The sequence below is a fragment of the Dermacentor albipictus genome, chromosome 2 (genome assembly GCF_038994185.2).
Source record: "Dermacentor albipictus isolate Rhodes 1998 colony chromosome 2, USDA_Dalb.pri_finalv2, whole genome shotgun sequence".
Lineage (NCBI taxonomy): Eukaryota > Metazoa > Arthropoda > Arachnida > Ixodida > Ixodidae > Dermacentor > Dermacentor albipictus.
In genome coordinates this window covers 178,097,215-178,114,182 of record NC_091822.1, presented here as the reverse complement: position 1 = coordinate 178,114,182, position 16,968 = coordinate 178,097,215, and the positions used below count along the sequence as shown (strand labels likewise).

Here is a 16,968-nt window from a genome sequence, read left to right as displayed (position 1 = left end):
TTCTAACTGGTAGGTATCTGTCAATTAGTTGCTTGGTAACTGTTTCTATGGGCCGATCCCTAAGGGCTATGTGTATAGCTAGGGCAAGGCTGTGTCTCTGGTTGGCTTTAGTGCTTTCTTCATCCAGCAGAAATCTCGATGAGTTTCCACGCATTGCCTTTCCTTATCTGCCCATTGATTGAGCCCAAACTCATCCCACTGTTGCTTGCAGAGGGTGTTACAACGTTGTTCGATTTGTTTGTTACGTTTTTCGATTCTTTTTCTCAGCCTACGATTTAGCTTTTGGGCCCGCCACTTTCGGCTTATGGCTTCCCTGGCCTCTATTAAGTGGGCAAGTTTAGAGTCCATTTCCTGCGCATTACTGTTTGTAACAATCTTTTTGGACGCTGTTTTGATGTCCTTTCTGATGCCCTCACACCAGTATCTGAGGTTGAGTTTGGTGGCTTCATTTCCGCTTTGGGTTTCTTACGAAAAAGGTCCCAATATACGACTTGCAATTGTCGAGTTAGGCCTTTGCGAACTTCCAGTTTGACTTGTATCGCGCAATGATCACTGCCAAAACTCGTTTGTGTTAGTCCATGAAACATGCTCTATGTTCTTAACCAACGCGAGGTCAGGTAAGGCGTCTCTGCAGACAGAGTTGGCGTGCTCATTCAGTGACACCTTTCGATGGGCCGCTGGCACCCGCCGCGGTAGTTTAGCTGCTATGCCGTCGCGCTGCTGCGCTGGAGGTCGCGGAATCAATCCCGTCAGCGGTAGCCGTATATTTGGATGGGGGCGAAATGCAAAATCGTTCGTATTCTTACATGTAGATGCACTTTCGAAAATCCCCAAATGGTCAACATTAAGCGCGAGTTCCATCAGTACAGCGCACCTCATAATCATATGCAGTTTTTTTTTTTGGCCCGTAATACCAAGAATTTAATTTTTAAGAAGCAACTGGTGCGGGCATTACTCTGAGCCGATCCTGGTGGCCATGTACTACGTTTTTGGTTACGTTACGCAAACCGACGCCACGACCAGTCCAAGAGAATTCCCATAACTGGCTAACGTTAATGAAAATGCACAGAATTTGAGTGATTTAACACATGCAAGCAACTATTGTTTCTCTATTGCTCTAAGCCATTCTAGGGCCATGGTGCTTGAACCAGTTATATTAAAGAGCGGTAAAAATGGCTTTCAAAACTACTTATATATATCACATAGCTTGTCTGCGTGTGACCAGTGTGTTGGCCAGTGTGTTTTACCGGATCCTCCGACTTATCGATTGAATTAAATTCTAGGGCTTTGCGCGAAAAAACCACGACATGATTATGAGGCACGCCGTAGCGGGGGACTAAGTATTAATTTTGACCACATGGGATTTTTTAACGGATCTAGCAATGTTCTTGCTACATCAGCAAAGTATAAAAAGATAGACTAGCACATGTTTATTTCGGAAATGACTGGCACGCAAGGAATTAAAGCGCTGATGTTTATCCGCGCCGCCTTCCTATGGGGATCCCGACACCAACTCCAACTTGGCCCTGGCCCTGGGTGCCCGTGGCTGGGTGCCGCTGGTGCGAGCCCTGACCCCAGATGGAGATAGTGGGACCACGGTTGGGGCGGTACACGTCATGGTGAATGCTACCACTCACGCTGTGCTGGGACCGCCCACCACCTCCTTGCACATCGATCCGCGTCTGCACATGAACGAGAAGTCAGTCGTGGAAAAGTCCAGCCCTGCGGTGCTTCATTTGATCATCATTATGGGCTTTGCCCGAAAGTAAAACACTACACCAGTGCGCGGAAATGGGTGCCAAATAAGAAGCCTTGTGCAACTGTAGCTAAAGAGGGTAGCAGACGTTTGGCGAGAAAACGAAACTTACGACATTTCTAGCGAAAATAACGGTTGGTGCATCCTGTGGCAGGAGCACGCAACGCCTGCGCCTATATATAGGGTGTTTCCTTTACCTGCACCGAATGTTTAAACATTGCCTGTGTAAACGATAGTGCAATTCTAACCCTTGATCTAAACTACTCGACGAGGCGGCCGTTACTTCTACGAGAAGTCAGTGATTAATTGAATAATTAACGTAATTACGCTAAGTAATATTTTTGATTATTATTGAACGGCTCATATTTCAACCTACGGATTATAACCGGCGAGTCCGCAAGGCCTGTTCACTTTGAAAATTAACATCTCTAAACTGGTGCAGTTCTGAGAATTCGTTCCAAGTGGATACGCCTTGAGGACTCACTCACTATAATTCGTAAACTATGCACCATAAAATAATTAATTAAATAGTTAATTAGCGTAAGGATGTTGCTTACTCAATTAGGCACTCCGATTGATCGTAGAAATAATGGCCGCCTTATGGAGTAATCTAGATCAAGGTTTAGAATTGGGTTATTTGGCACAGGCAGCCTTTAAAAGTTTTACGCAGGAAAAAAAACAGAAAGAAACATGCACCCTGCATACAAGAACGAGCGGTCGGCCAACCACGACAGCGAAGGAGAAGACAACGAGGATTTCGGGCAGTCACGGGCTACCATTCTAATCAGACCCAATGCTTTTCGCACGAAGTCAGTTTGGCTATAGAGCCGCAATGCGGGTGTAATGTCGTTATTTTTTAAATATTCTCTAACAGTAACACGATGCGGAAGCTCTTCGTATGCTTTCGCAGTCACTTATCAGAATGCTGCGCTTCTTCTGCGGTATATGAGGTTAAGCCTACATATGTCCTGTTTGTGAATATTAAAATCGTGTTACATAAGTGAGAAGCGGTTGGCTTTTCTACACCCACCTTCCTCGCCTCACCCCACTTTTTTTGTGTTTTTGGGATCAGGATGCATTGATACACTGCCTTCGGATGTACTTCATTTCTATCAATATTAGTGCAACATCAAAAAACAAGGAAAGAAAACAAAGAAGAATTAAAAAGGAAATAAAACAAACGAAGAGCTAGCTGAGAGGCCACCATGGCTTGGAAACGTTGACTGTGCTACACCATTTTCCCCCTCTTAAGCAAAACAACTGCACCGGTTTGGACCTTTTGAGGAGGAATGAAAAAGATGCGCAAAACGATACGTTAAGCAGAGGTACCATTTTTAGCACCTTTGTAATACGAGAATGGGAGATTCAAGAGCACTCTCCCGAAGCGATGCCTTAGCAACAACCGTGTTGATCAATACGAGCACGACTCATCGATACGTACCCTTGGCGGCGGTGGTATTTTCGGCAGGTGAATGCGCGGTGGCGGCACTCGAATGGTGTCGGGCCTCTGCAAAATAAACATGAATGATGTCGTTTCTCTTAGTCGCGTAGCACATCAGTCATCTATAGAGATGCAGCAAATGCACCTCTTAATAAAAAAAAAATGCTGCTGCTTCCCATTTCAAGAATGTGTAGAACAGAAGAGAAAGAAGCGCGTCACCATCCCGCGCACGAGCCCGCGGACAATAGGTTGGAATAAACCAGTAGCACCGAGCAGTCGTAACCGAAGGACGCTCTGTCATTTCGTTCTTTGCAATATGGTTACATGAAACCCAGAGTGTGAGAGAAAACGTACAAGATTACAAGAAAACGAACGAACGAACGAACGAACGAACGCACGCACGCACGCACGCACGCACGCACGCACGCACACACACACACACACACGCACACACACACACACACACACACACACACACACACACACACACACACACACACACACACACACACGCACACACACACACAAAAGATTTCCAATGTCTTTAAGTTATTCCACGACGTCACCAAGCAGTTTTTACATAAAGCAAAAAGAATTGTATACGTAAACAGAGTGCAACATAGGATGGTTATTGCAGCTGTGCATGCTATAACCTCCTTAATTCGCGAGGCAACGCAATGTCGCACTCCCGGTAAGTGGCAGTTTTTATGAGAAAGATCGCTTACCACCTGCTGCGCGTCGATGAGGGCAATCACTGAAAAGACAAAAAAAAGAAATGAATGTTTGGTCGAATGCTCACCGCTGTGGTACGTTGCTCAAGACATTATGCAAACCTACACACTTGCTCATCCCAGCATTACACCTATATATGCTCACCCAAATATTATCTTTGTGGCTAACCTTCTTGCATTAATTTTAGTTTATATCAAAACAGCGCTAGGGGAAATGTAGACGAGGTATTCCTTTGGAGACGCCAGGCAGCAGATGAAACGCGCCAATGCACTCAGCCTTCGGCAAAAAGCCAGTCGGCATCAGCAGCCAGTATACAGTGCACGACCACAACAGCGTTTGGCAAAGATCAAAACAAAAGGAAACCGCTTCCTACGATGCCGCAAACGGTATTGGGTCAATCGTGTTCGGAATCCAGCGCGAGAAAGTTGCAAGGCAAGGGCCTCGAAATTTTTCGCTCACCAGACAGGAAAAGCAAGCACACGGCAGCTATCCTCGAAGATATGACGCCTGGAGTTGAGCCGACGCCGGCTGTTTCTCTGCTCTTCGGAAAAAAAAAAAGTAAGACCCGTGGTCCTCAGCCGCGGTGCCTTATAAAGCGCCGCTGCGATGGGACGAGAGCAAGAGATCGGCGTGCTATCTGTTGAAACCTTGCACGCCGCCGGTATTTCCCGCGGCGCACGAGCCTCTCTCGATGACGAGCGGACGCTAATCGGTGAGCCAGACAGGAAAGACCCCGCTTTCCACCTAGCGTTGCGTTGACCGCGCTGACATCCTTCTCGTGAGAACAGTGTGTTGTTTGCCATAGCGAAACGACGTTCTCAAAGTGTCTGCGCAAAGCGCTGTTTTGTTGCAGGCTTTTTTTCTCTTATACATGTATATACGAGGGGGTGATGATAAGTTTCTGGCTTCCACCGGAAAGAAGAGAGTCAGGGTAACGAAATAACACATTTATTCAACATATCCCCCCCCCCCCCCCCCCAACACGCCTTTTAGAGACTGATGCACTTAACTGGTATAGCCCAGTTGCAGCTTTTCTAGGCCGTTCAAATAAAAGTCCTTGGTGGGGTGGGCCTCAAACTAGCCCTCAGCCCCTTCATGGGTTTCTGCTAGATTGAGATCAGATAATAGTTCGAAGGGGGCCAGGTCAGTTAAGTACGATGGATGGTGGAGCAAATGGATACCCAGGGAGCTAAATTTGGAAGCCACAATGTTGGACGTGTGCGCAGGTTCATCATAGTGCGGAAAAAAAAAAAGATCCCTGTGGTCAACTTTCCACGACGTTTTGTCTAAATTGCCTCCTTCACCTGGTTAAGGACCTAAACATAAGATTGTCTGGTAATAATAGAGCCATCAGGTAGGTAGTTCCTAAACAGAATACCATACTTGTCCCACAAAAATGGACGCCATCAATTTTTTTGGCTCATTTGTGGGTGCAGAACTTCATCGGCGGTGGAGATGCGCTGTTGCACCACTCCTTTGAGTGTTCTTTCATTTCTGGATCATAGATGTGGAGCGAGGTTTTTATCTTCGGTCACTAACCTAGCTAAAAAGTTCCGTGCAGCTTCAAAGTGGGCCAAAATTGCTTTGGATGCTTCAACTCATTGTTTCTTCCAATTCACTGTTTAAACATTTCTGCAGCCGCTTCACTGACAGCTTGCGCATTTCTAGGATGGCGGAGACAATAAACTCCACAGGCGCACGTGAGATGTCCCCTATTGGTGGTCATTCGCCCGTTGTCAACAATCAGCTAATGAACAGCATCGCAGGTTGCCTGGCCAGTTGAGGTTCGAGGACGCACACTGAGGGGCTCATCTTCGATGGTGAAGTGCCCGGTCTTCAAAAGAGATACCCATCTTTTGACAGAGCTGTAGGAAAGACGCTTCTCCTCCAGTGCTTGTCAGATCTCAGTGTGAATGTCCTTTTGCCTCAATTTCCCTGTAGAAATCAAAACTTAATTACGGCTCGTAACTCCGACGACGTGCAATTTCCTTGCGTTTCTGCTATCACAGCATCTCGCTGCAAGAAAAAAAAAAGAACAGGTCCAATAATGGCATACATATGATATTTGCACAGCTAAATTATAATATATTAGTCCGTAATATGGCCCCAGACTCTTTTTTTTTTACTATTTCATTTAGGAGGGGGCAAAACCAGGAACTTATCAGCACCCCCGCGTAAACACATATATGTGAGGAACGAGGGAGATGGTAAACAGCGAATATTCCTGCGCTTTTTGCTCGCAAAACTTCTAGTCAACTTCTTTGAGGGTTGGAGAAAACCTATATTAACCGTAGTGAAAGAGAGCAACTTAATTAAAAAGCTAAATTTATGAGGGTAACGACTTCACCGAACACTCGCTATACCGCTGAACGCATTTTTGTTTTCCGCAGCAACGCGAGCCAGGAATTTACGGGACATGAAGATTTAACACGACTTCAACGTCTTTCATAGAATGGAATATATGTCAATCATTTCATATTTCGCGCCACGCACTTATTACACCTTGACAATCTCGGTGATTGCACTTTGCCGAATGTAACGTTATTTCGCGTGGCATCACCAGATTGTGCGTACTTGAATTCACTAGCGCAATCATACGTTTATCCCGCAGATGCGCTTCTAGGTGCACATAAGGAGCACGCGTGAGTGAATTGACCTTGGCGAGGCATGTTTTCTTACGAAAAATTGTCATTCATAAGTCATGGTCATTTTCGAGAGAAGCAGACGGAAGTACGAACATCGTGACCGTGAGAGCACATGCAAGCGGTCGCTAAACGTTCGGGTGTACTTAAGCGCTTATGTGAAATGCGAAGCCTGCCGGTGTAACGCATCCCTTCCCGCACTCAGTGAATTGAATATCCAACGGCCACCAAGTTTCGCACGCACAAAATTTTACCTCTAAGAAACAGCATTTACACGAAAAGTCACCTTCGCTCCGCGAAATGTTGAGTATGTGAAACCCTTAATTTGTTCATGCTGCGTTGAGCGAGAATTAGACACGTTTAACGATTATTAGCGTATGTGTAGCAGGCTGTTGAAGACCTCGAGTGTATTTGTTATAGACGCCAATTTTCGGCTGGCACTGCTACGAATAACCAGAGGGCAGAGACAAGCTTACACGTCCTGGTGGCTATGCAATTGCGCTGCTGATCACGACGTCACGGGTTCGGTACGGGCCGCGGCGGCCGAAAATTCGATGGGGCAAAGCGCGAAAGCGCCCGTGTACCATGCTTTGGGGGCACTTTAAAAAAATCTCAGGTGGCCAAAGTTAATCAAAAGTCTCCCACAACGGCGTCCGTCGTAAACCACTTTGCAGTTTAGGGACATTATACCCCACAGAGCAGAGAGACGGAGAAGTTTTTTTGGCGGTGGTAGTAGCATAAAAAAAAGAAGAAACGTGCGCAAACATTGTTGTCGCATTGATAAAGAATGAATTCTACTCGTGTCATAAGAAAATGGCAGCAGTGTGACGATGCGGGTCATGTGACGTCTGACAACATAGTAAAGCCTGAAAAACACAACGCCTGCGTATAGGTTGAGCCGTGGGAAATCCAGATATATCTTATCTCGTCCATCACAAAGTCAGCCAGAGTGATCCCCCCTCGACGCTTGTTTATCGCGCATAGGCAAACAAACCAATCCATACGCTCAGGCACGATGGCACAAGTGTAACACGCTGCATACAGGTGCTCGCCCGTGCAGCATGAAGTCTTTCAAAAGCAGACACCTATACGAAAGAATGTTATCTTCTATTTTTCTTTGAATTATTATTTTTCTTGACGGCCCGTGCGATACCAAACCGGTACGACCGCTTGAACCCATGCCAACCCGCCGAGGTTGCTCAGTGGCTATGGTGTTAGGCTGCTGAGCACGAGGGCGCGGGATCGAATCCCGGCCACGGCGGCCGCATTTCTATGGGGGCGAAATGCGAAAACACTCGTGTACATAGATTTAGGTGCGCGTCAAAGAACCCCAGGTGGTCGAAATTTCCGGAGTCCCCCACTACGGCGTGCCTCATACGCAGAAAGTGGTTTTGGCACGTAAAACCCCATAATTTAGTTCTTCTTAACCTATGCCAACAGGTGTTTGGAACTAAATATCTGGACGGGAAGGTTCATCCGCGAGAAGCCGGTGCCGCAGAACGCGCCCCGATCCATTGTCGAGTTGAATGTGAAAGCATTCGGCGAGTAATAAACATCGCTGCAGCTTTCCTTTTGCCGCGTTTTTCTTCGTCAATGGTTCGCCTCACGACCTCGCCCACAGTTCTCGAGGACGGCGTGAACATCTCGCAGATTGGTGCCCCCGAACAGAAATCTTCACTCTTTTATGGATGTCGCTAACAACGTTGCCAATCGCCCATTCACAGTGCCATGTGTGAAGCTTAACGAGAAAAAAAGTAATGGTTACACAAAAGAAACACTAGGCAAATGTAAAATTATTCTATTAAGGGAAACATCAAGGCAAAGATTCGGAAATATGTAGCGCTGAGTGGCACTTACTAATATACTGCAAGTTCGCACTGTACACGACCTCCTGTTGATGTGAATTGGAAGCCGTAGTTTGGTTTTTGCGTTGTATAAGAAATCGTTTGGAAACAAGTGACGAGGTTGCAACGATCTCAAATAAGCAGCCATAGTCCATCTCACAGCTAAACTCAATTCATTATACTAGCCATTTCCATGAAAATACGGCAACGAAGCAGTGCGGTGGTTAGAAATGCAGCAACATTAATTTGGTGTTCTATTTTCAGTATAAGCACAACATCGGCGTCGTCGAAAGCATGATGCCTGATGACACTATAACAGCAACATTCAAATCCTAACCAACACTGATACATTTCTAGCGAACGCCGGATGGCTGTGAAAAATAAGAACACAAAAGATGGTTACGGTAGACCTTTTAAGAGGCAGACCGTGAAAGTCGATCGCATTGTGGCTTCACTTATATTTTAAAACACTTTTGAGTGAACGAGCTCAGCGTGAGTCACACAGAAGTGTCCCAGGCTTGTGCAAGATGCTCAGAAAATGTATCTAAGTTGAGTGACTAATTACCACACAAAAAAGTATTTGAGTAGAGTATTATACTTTCGTAAAATGTCGCCTTTCTTATTCTAAAGCGAACCATGCATGCTGTAAGACAGCTTCAAGAAAGGCACTGCCGGTTGTTTACTTTTGGCACGTCAACCTTGAGAGCCGCGTTCCCATTCGTTGTTTTTTTTTGTTGTTGTTTACTGTGTAAGCCTGCCGCCCATAACAGTTGTGAGACACCCGAAATGGGCGGGACAGGCCATCTGCGCATGTCGCGTCTGCCGCGACGAGCTCGCTGCGCGCAGATATCGCACCTTACAATGACGAAGGGCGTATCTTGAGTACTGAGTGGAAGATACACTGAAATTGCAAACTACTGAATCGATGAGATGGTAAAGACAAGTGCTATCCAATATCCATTTTGTGCTCCCCCCCCCCCTCTCATCATAATATTAACACCAAAAAGTTTTCTAAAGCTGTGTATTTATACAGATGTATCTAATTTCTAGAAAATGAAAAAAAAAACATTCTTCACAGCGAAGGCGCCATTCGAAGTCGCATAAGTATCGTTCCTTAGTCACGTGAGAAGGAACGAAGCACAGCGGACATTTAAGCTCTGCAGTGTTTCAGCACCACACGTATTCGCTCTTGTTTAGCCTTTGAAGAAAACATAACTATGAAAAAATTGCTGAAAACACTGAAAGATGCGTCCGTCTTGTAGGTCCACGGAATACTGCTGCAACTAACGACGCCTACAAATGCAGAGCGGGCAGTAGAATAATTATTTGTTGGATTTATTCACCAATTCCGAATCGAACAGCTTTGACGAGTGTCAACTAAATACGCAATAAATATCCTCGTTTATTGTGATAACGCTAACTTGTACCGCGGACTGGCGACTTAGCAAAGTAACAGCCGCACTGTGCAGGAATCAAATATCGATCAATTGATCGATCATCATCGCTCAATATGCTCAGAAAAATGCTCATCTCTTTGATTCATAATTTGCGGCGAAATTTAATTGGTTTTCTCTATATGCTCGATCTCTCTTCCACGTCTCTGTAGATAAAATAATAATAATAATAATAATAATAATAATAATAATAATAATAATAATAATAATAATAATAATAATAATAATAATAATAATAATAATAATAATAATAATAATAATAATAATAACAAAAATAATAATAATGTACAGAAAAAAAATTACCTTTGATTCGGAATGTGAACGTGCGGGCAAAACAGCCGTTACAGCTCCCTTTCTCTAACCGCTTGTTCACAGCATACGCCAGAGATTGATCAACGGGTTAGATGGAGCGCGACATAGGCCTGTATCAAGGCTTACCAGCATGAGTCTTTTGTAATACGTTATCAATTCACTGGGAGGCCCGTTTCTGCCATCATGCGTTCTCTTCGCAATGAGCGCTGAAGCGCCGATAAATGATGCTAAAATGTCGAAGCAGAAACGATCAAGCATCGCACCCGGTCACGTACAAACAGGTGAGGGTCGAACTCACGACGCCGTCAGTAAAGCACGTCGAGGCTGGGGCAGACTTCTTTCTGGTTCAACCCGCCAGACGTCAAGGGCGCTTATTAAACCGCTCATTCTCCAGACGACAAAAGTTGTTAGCCCGTATGCTCAAGGCTACATGTACAAGTGGCTAGCACGACACACTTGTACATGTAAGTTGCTTTAAGCTGTTGACAGTCTGTCAACAATCTAAAAGATTGAAATATGAATCGGCGAACTTTGTGGCGCTTGAAAGAAAGCGCAACTGGATCGTGAAAGCGGCGGTGCTGCCAGAATGATTTACGGTCATCGAATACGATTGCATTGCTAGAGTACACAGCAGTCGGCGGTGTTCGCTTCGATTCCCAGAATCTGCTGCTCTATTCATGGCACTCTTACCACCGGACAATGACACATTCATCACGCTAAGAGCTACAACATTCCTGAGGCATACAAGCAAGCTGATTCGCCTGCGTGTCTCACACAGAAGTGAGTGCAGGATAAACACGCGAACTCCGGCATAACGAGCTTTGCAGCTTTATCTAACCGTTTCTGTCCATTTAGAGTTAGCTTTCTCTACAAATGAGCACATGGTAGTAACCAAGTAAGATAATCTCTTTTGCACAAAAAGCGATTCGTGCAATAGTACACTTCTTGATGTGCACCTGTTTGAGACCGCTTACAGAGTCCCTGTGTATACTCGCACTCAGGGCTCACTCTTTCTTTATTTTCCCCTTTCTATTTCCCCTTTCTCTTACTCCCAGTGTAGAGTAGCAAACCGGACGCTCGTCTGATTGAGCACGCTGCCATTCCTCTCACTCGTTTGAATATAAGCTTTAGCCATTATATGAGTAACGTATTCTTCTGGTCCAATTATCTCCATTCTTTTTTTGTCATTCCTGTACTGAACACTGTAACCAGCAAAACACAGTAACACAAATATAGGAAGATAACGAGGACACTTAGTGGTCGTATAGAGACGGAGAAGGGGGGGGGGGGTGGGTTGATAAAGTCAAGAAGAAATAACGTGTACATACTTAAACCGCGGTATTACAGCTCGAAACAACCTGTCACGTCATTCACGTATCCTCGGTGGCGTGACTAACATACATTTCGAGCATTGCCAACGCTGTTGCGTAGTGGCAACGAAACAACTTTACAGAAGAACTAAATAGAGCTGTTCTCTGAAAAGGATGCGTCCCAGCGCGGCTGACTGCCGGCAAATGGCAAAAGCGATCACTCTCGGTCATCACGGCAAGGCTCCGCGTTGGTTTCACGCGGTCGGTTTCGAAGATGAACTCGTACAATGCCGCGCTCTGTTTTTCCATCTTCCTGACAAACCAGGAACTGCTAAGCGTTGAATGACCGACCCGCGTCAGACGCGTATCACGGAACCGAAGGGCAAGCGCTTGCCGGGAGGGGGGAATCCCGACCGCGCGGCTCGTGCTAGCACGTCGAGGAAACCGAAGCCGCCTCGACGTTTGCCCGATGATCCCGCACGCGCTCGGGGTCGGTGGTGTATTGCCCGGTAGCGTGGCAACCTCTCTGCGTCCGTCCGGATGCAGCTATAGGCGGGACGTAATAACCGAACCAACAAGAGCTGATGCGAGCTCGCGGAATCAAGAAAAAAAAAAAAAGAGGCATAGCCAAATGAAGTTTGATCCTCGCTCCCTTGCGCTACGAGGCGGATCGAGTATAAATGTCTGAGCGACGTCCGCCAGCCGTCATTCACTCCTGCTCTACGCTCACCACGTGCGCCTTGGAGAGTCCTCTGTTGGGTAGTATCCTGCAAACATGTGCCGTGTGTCACTCTGTGTTTTCGTACTGCTAATAGGTAAGCTTTCATGCGTGTGCTTTTGTTTTCTCTTTCTCGTGTTCTTTTTTTGTTTTTTTACGTACCGTAAGCGATGGAATATCGTGGGCCCCTATTCGGAAAAGGCTTTTGCGGTAGAATTGTTCCTTAAGAACAAGTTCCCCGCGTTCGTTATGCGGGACACATTATTAGCGAAGGCGACAGGCCCATGGTAAAGAGCACTTACGACCGAAAAAGCGTCCTTAAGGAATACTACTTGTCTTCGTAATAATAAATAAATAAATAAATAAATAAATAAATAAATAAATAAATAAAGAAAGAAAGAGAGAGAGAAAGGAAGGAAGAACGAAGAAAAACAAGAAAAAAAAAACACTCGTACTTACGTAAATAAAATGAAATTACACCATGCAAAATTTTCGAAACTGCCTTCCTGCTAAATCAGAGCGATGTTACATAATTGCCCTAAATATTTTATGCATGTTTTTTTTTCTCTTTTGCTTTGTATAAGAGAAAGAATCTACTAACTGTCCTTTCGCTCATTTTGTTTTTTCAAGCCGTCACCATGGTTGCCGGGCAGGTGAGTACATCTTTCTCTTCAACTTAATTCGGACTTTAACTGGTAACTCGTAATTGCTCATTCACATTATACGTTGTGTTTTTATATGACCGTAACCACCTGCAGTCTGATATGACATTATTTATAAACAAAAATTTATGTCACCCACAAACGTAATGGGGAAAGACAATTATGCGATTTAACCATGTACCAAAAACTGCACCGTGGCCTATGACGGACGCCGTGTAGGAGGGCTGCGAGTTAAGTGAGGCCACCTGCAGTTCCTTAACGTCCATCCCGAAACCAGTACAAAAACGTTTTCGAATTCCTCCCAACTGTAAATGAGGCAGCCGCAACCAGGAGTAGAACCCATGACTTCAGCAGATCAGTGTCGGGGCCAGTGAGCCACCACGACACGCCAAGCGAAGAAATGTAAAAGAGCTGAAAACAAATAAAGGAGTTCTCTGTAACTTGTTAAAACCATTAGTCCTTCTCAACCTGCTAAAATGAGCTCTTTTTACCGATTACACAAAGCAGGCTGCACAGTTTATTTGACTGCCAGTAGGTAAAACTGCATGAGCATTAAAGGAAAGCGTTGTGATAGCTTTCGTACACATTGTCAATGTTTCTGGGAAGGTGTTACAGCAGTCTTACGCAACGATAAAGAAACAACTATTTTTTTGTTTGTTTCCAACAGAGACGACGTCCAAACTTTGCCTTCAAGCCGGAACCTCCTCGAGTAAGTGCTCCCAGCGTGTGTAACTTGCAAGTACACCGCGTAATATTCCTGTCACGTAGGCAGTTTCAATGTTTATCGAAACCAATGGCAATTAACGTGTACGCGCTATTCATTGCAAGCAGGACGGAGATAATTGACGATATGGATTTAAGTCGTCGCAGAGTGTTCGCATCGTTTTATAAAAGGAGTTTTATTTAACATTATCATTATTATTAGTATATTTATTATTATTATTATTATTATTATTATTATTATTATTATTATTATTATTATTATTATTATTATTATTATTATTATTATTATTATTATTATTATTATTACTTTTTCTTACGTGCGGCGCAATGTTAAATTTTTACTGATGAAAGGCTGTTTATGTGCACGAAGCACGGTTTCTGTATTTACGCTTTCCCCACAGCGTACTGCATGTATGCAGCTTGCACTTTACATAACTGAAAATAATTTATGCCTGAATTCACGGAGGTTTTCGTTCATATGCGCTGTTTGCCAGTTGACCGCTATAGCCTTCGCTCACACTTTTTCTTCCGTCACGATTCACTTGCGGCATCTGCTGACATTGTTCACCCGTCTGCTTCTGATGCCGTTGCAAGTTTCTCTCTTTTTTTTTTAGTATTGTAGATCCCTACCTGCTATCGTTTGAACGCGATCCCTCACAAGTCTCGCTCCGCTTTCCCTGTGCAGTGCTGTTGAGGTGTCCTCCTCTGAGAGACAGTTACGGCACTGCACTTCTCTCTTCCTCTCCTTCGAAAATCACTACACCTCACAAGTCTCGCTCTTGTTGCCGGGCAAGAACGAGTCTCGAGTCGGCGTTCCCATCCACGCGTGTCGCCCTGTCTGTTCACCTAATTGCTCGCCTCCTGCCCTCCTCGTTGTCCCGCAGCATCGGCTGAACGTGTTCGGATCGGCGTCCGGCAGCAGCGGTCGCAACTTCGACGCCAACGTGGGTGTCCGCGGCGAGTACGACTTGCACCGCTCCAAAAACGGCGGCCGGGTGACCGGCTACGCCGAGGGCTCGCAGAGCTTTGGCCGCTTCGACGGACACTCGTACCGGGGAAAGCCGCAGGGAGAGGTCGGAGTGCGGGCCCACATACCTTTCTGAGAGCGACGCCTCTGCAACCGGGTGCGACGACCAGGGAAATTCTGTGCTCGACCAGGGAAATTCTGTGCCACGCAGCCGTTCGCGCGCGAGGGCGTGCGTACGGGGACGACGGCGAGAGCTTTGTTCGGAACGACGGGTTTTTATTGCTTTTTTTTAGTTGCTGTTCTTCTCTATTGTTAAATAAAGCAAAAAATACGCCTTGCACGCTTTCACATTTTGTTTCAAACCAGGGACGCCATTAGGTGGCAATGTGCACGACGCCTTAACTGAATCGGGATTCACCGTTGTGTCTCAGTGGCTAAATCGTCTTGCTGCTGAGCACGAGGTCTGGAGTTTAACTTCAGGCCGCGAGCGCCACATTGCGATGGCAACGGAATGCAAAAAGCGCTCGTGTGCCGCGTTTTTTTGGGTGCACGTCGAAAGGACCCCAAGCGGTCAAAATTAATCGTGAGCTCTGGACTACGGCGTCCCTCGTGACCCACTCTGTTTTGGGACGTCAAAAGTCGCAAGTTAAGTCGGTCGCTGCCCTCATGCCTTTGCGATCCGCGATGCCTTTGTACACAAACAGTTTTTATTATCATTATCGTCATTATCATTATCATTATCACACCAGTTGTATCATGTATATATGTTTTTACCGAAACCCAATCACCCTAGCCCACATCACTAAATTATCAGTGTCATTATTACAACAAAGCTGCATATGGCTAGCTGATTCTTACGTCCGTCCGTCTGTCGGTCACCTGTATGCCGAAAACTCCTCCAGCGCAACCCCGTGCGCATGCGCGCCAAAAAGAAAAAAATAGAGGGAAAGAGAGGTGCGCGATTGGCTGCGCCAGTAGTGACGTCGTTGGACTCTGTCGCAGCCGAGCGCACGCACAGCTGTTTCTCTCCGGCTCCGAAATGGGTAGGCCATGTGTCATACGGTCTTCTTAGGAGCAGGCAGCTTTAGATCAGCAACGCCGCGAGCAAAACCGGGAACGAGCTCGTCTACGCCGTGCCGATGCTGCAGCTCGGGCACAAGAACGTGCTCGTGCAGCCGAGTGCAAGCAGCAACTGCATACGCAGGATCCGGCAGTCTATACAAAGCCTTCGTTTAATGAACCATCGGGATTAACCCAGTGATAAACACCGTGGCCGCACGTTTCAGCTTCGCTGGTTAACCATCTGTACGGATTGTTAGGGTGGTGATTTTTTTAGTACCTATATGTTTTACGGAGCCACAGATTTTAAGTCGCTTTCAGCCATGAAGCGTCTACCATAAGGAATTCATTGTCCCTCCCATACAAAATACATCCATAACAATGCCATTTGTCATGACGCTCTTTCGCCATAGCTGGCCTTCGTGCCATAATACACCGGACATCATCATCATTATCATCATTACTTAATTCCCCGATACCATTGTGAACGGAGGTGTTGATGATTGTGCAAGATGGTTACCGTGGTTTTTCTCGGTCGGTTTCTTGGTTGGTTCTTTAAGAATAGCACATACCTGTTATAAGGAATTTGCCAAGAATTAGGTGGCATTTGAAAGTACATTTACTCCTGTTTAGAAAGAAAAGTACATTTGGGAAAGAAAAGAAGTAAAACTGCTAAATGTAATGAGGACTTAGCAGACAGATCACCTTGAATCAAATATAGATACCTCGTCGCCGTAGCGCACATTGCTATGAAAATCTCCATTAAATGAAGCTTGCAAAAATAGATAATCAGGAATGGAAAAATAGCCCCTTCTTCTTGCGTGCGTCTTGTTGTTAAGGCAAAAGCCTGAGACGGCTCATGGGACTAAACATCTGATGTCGGGCGTTACACCGTCCGGCGTTATGACACAAAATTAATAAGGAATCGAACCCTTGATCTTTGATGGGAGTCAAATCCGCGACCTCTGGGGTTAATTAAGGCGAATTAGGCCGTTAGTTTCTTTATAAGCAAGCATGAGGCCGAGGTGGAAAAGAAACGTCAGCACGACCTGTGGTGCTAATTAAGGCAAACTTAAGTAAAGCAAGGTTGATTAAGACATAGTTCATTAAGACACTTGAACTCATGACCTTTGGTGGGAGTTGGAGATATGGCGAACCGGCCATATCTCCAAGTTGGATTCCGATTGACAATGTGAGGGAGGAGATTTGAACGAATATCCTTTGGTGTTAATTAGAGATAAGTTAGTTTAGGTACGGCTAATTAAGGCAGAGTTAATTAATGCAATCGAACCGTGACCTTTGGTGGGAGAAAATAAGTAACAGGAAGTGACAACGCATTAGAATGAAA

The 16,968-nt window shown here is 45.5% G+C and overlaps 2 protein-coding genes across 2 annotated transcripts; one reads left to right on the top strand and one right to left on the bottom strand.

The window, feature by feature from the left end:
- Positions 1-1,421: 1,421 nt before the first annotated feature.
- Positions 1,422-5,782, bottom strand: LOC139055816 (uncharacterized). The gene is made up of 5 exons (XM_070533361.1): positions 5,779-5,782; positions 4,389-4,502; positions 3,923-3,951; positions 3,198-3,263; positions 1,422-1,682 (listed from the first exon to the last, which is right to left on the bottom strand). The coding sequence occupies exons 1-5, from the start codon at positions 5,780-5,782 to the stop codon at positions 1,476-1,478; spliced, it is 420 nt and encodes a 139-aa protein (XP_070389462.1). The 3' UTR covers positions 1,422-1,475.
- Positions 5,783-12,195: 6,413 nt separating this feature from the next.
- Positions 12,196-14,899, top strand: LOC139055640 (uncharacterized). Its single transcript, XM_070533169.1, has 4 exons — positions 12,196-12,306; positions 12,840-12,862; positions 13,539-13,580; positions 14,479-14,899. The coding sequence occupies exons 1-4, from the start codon at positions 12,267-12,269 to the stop codon at positions 14,695-14,697; spliced, it is 324 nt and encodes a 107-aa protein (XP_070389270.1). The 5' UTR covers positions 12,196-12,266; the 3' UTR covers positions 14,698-14,899.
- The last annotated feature ends 2,069 nt before the right edge of the window (positions 14,900-16,968 follow it).

What these genes read in the sequence shown, in the direction of transcription:
- LOC139055816 (XM_070533361.1), bottom strand. An exon ending in GTGCTTGCTTTTCCTGTCTG is followed by an intron (nt 3,952 to 4,388) that starts GTGAGCGAAAAA and finishes TTGTCTTTTCAG; the next exon opens with TGATTGCCCTCATCGACGCG. An exon ending in TCATCGACGCGCAGCAGGTG is followed by an intron (nt 3,264 to 3,922) that starts GTAAGCGATCTT and finishes TTTATTTTGCAG; the next exon opens with AGGCCCGACACCATTCGAGT.
- LOC139055640 (XM_070533169.1), top strand. Translation starts at nt 12,267, where the DNA reads ATGTGCCGTGTGTCACTCTGTGTTTTCGTACTGCTAATAG. An exon ending in TGTTTTCGTACTGCTAATAG is followed by an intron (nt 12,307 to 12,839) that starts GTAAGCTTTCAT and finishes TGTTTTTTCAAG; the next exon opens with CCGTCACCATGGTTGCCGGG. An exon ending in TCACCATGGTTGCCGGGCAG is followed by an intron (nt 12,863 to 13,538) that starts GTGAGTACATCT and finishes TGTTTCCAACAG; the next exon opens with AGACGACGTCCAAACTTTGC.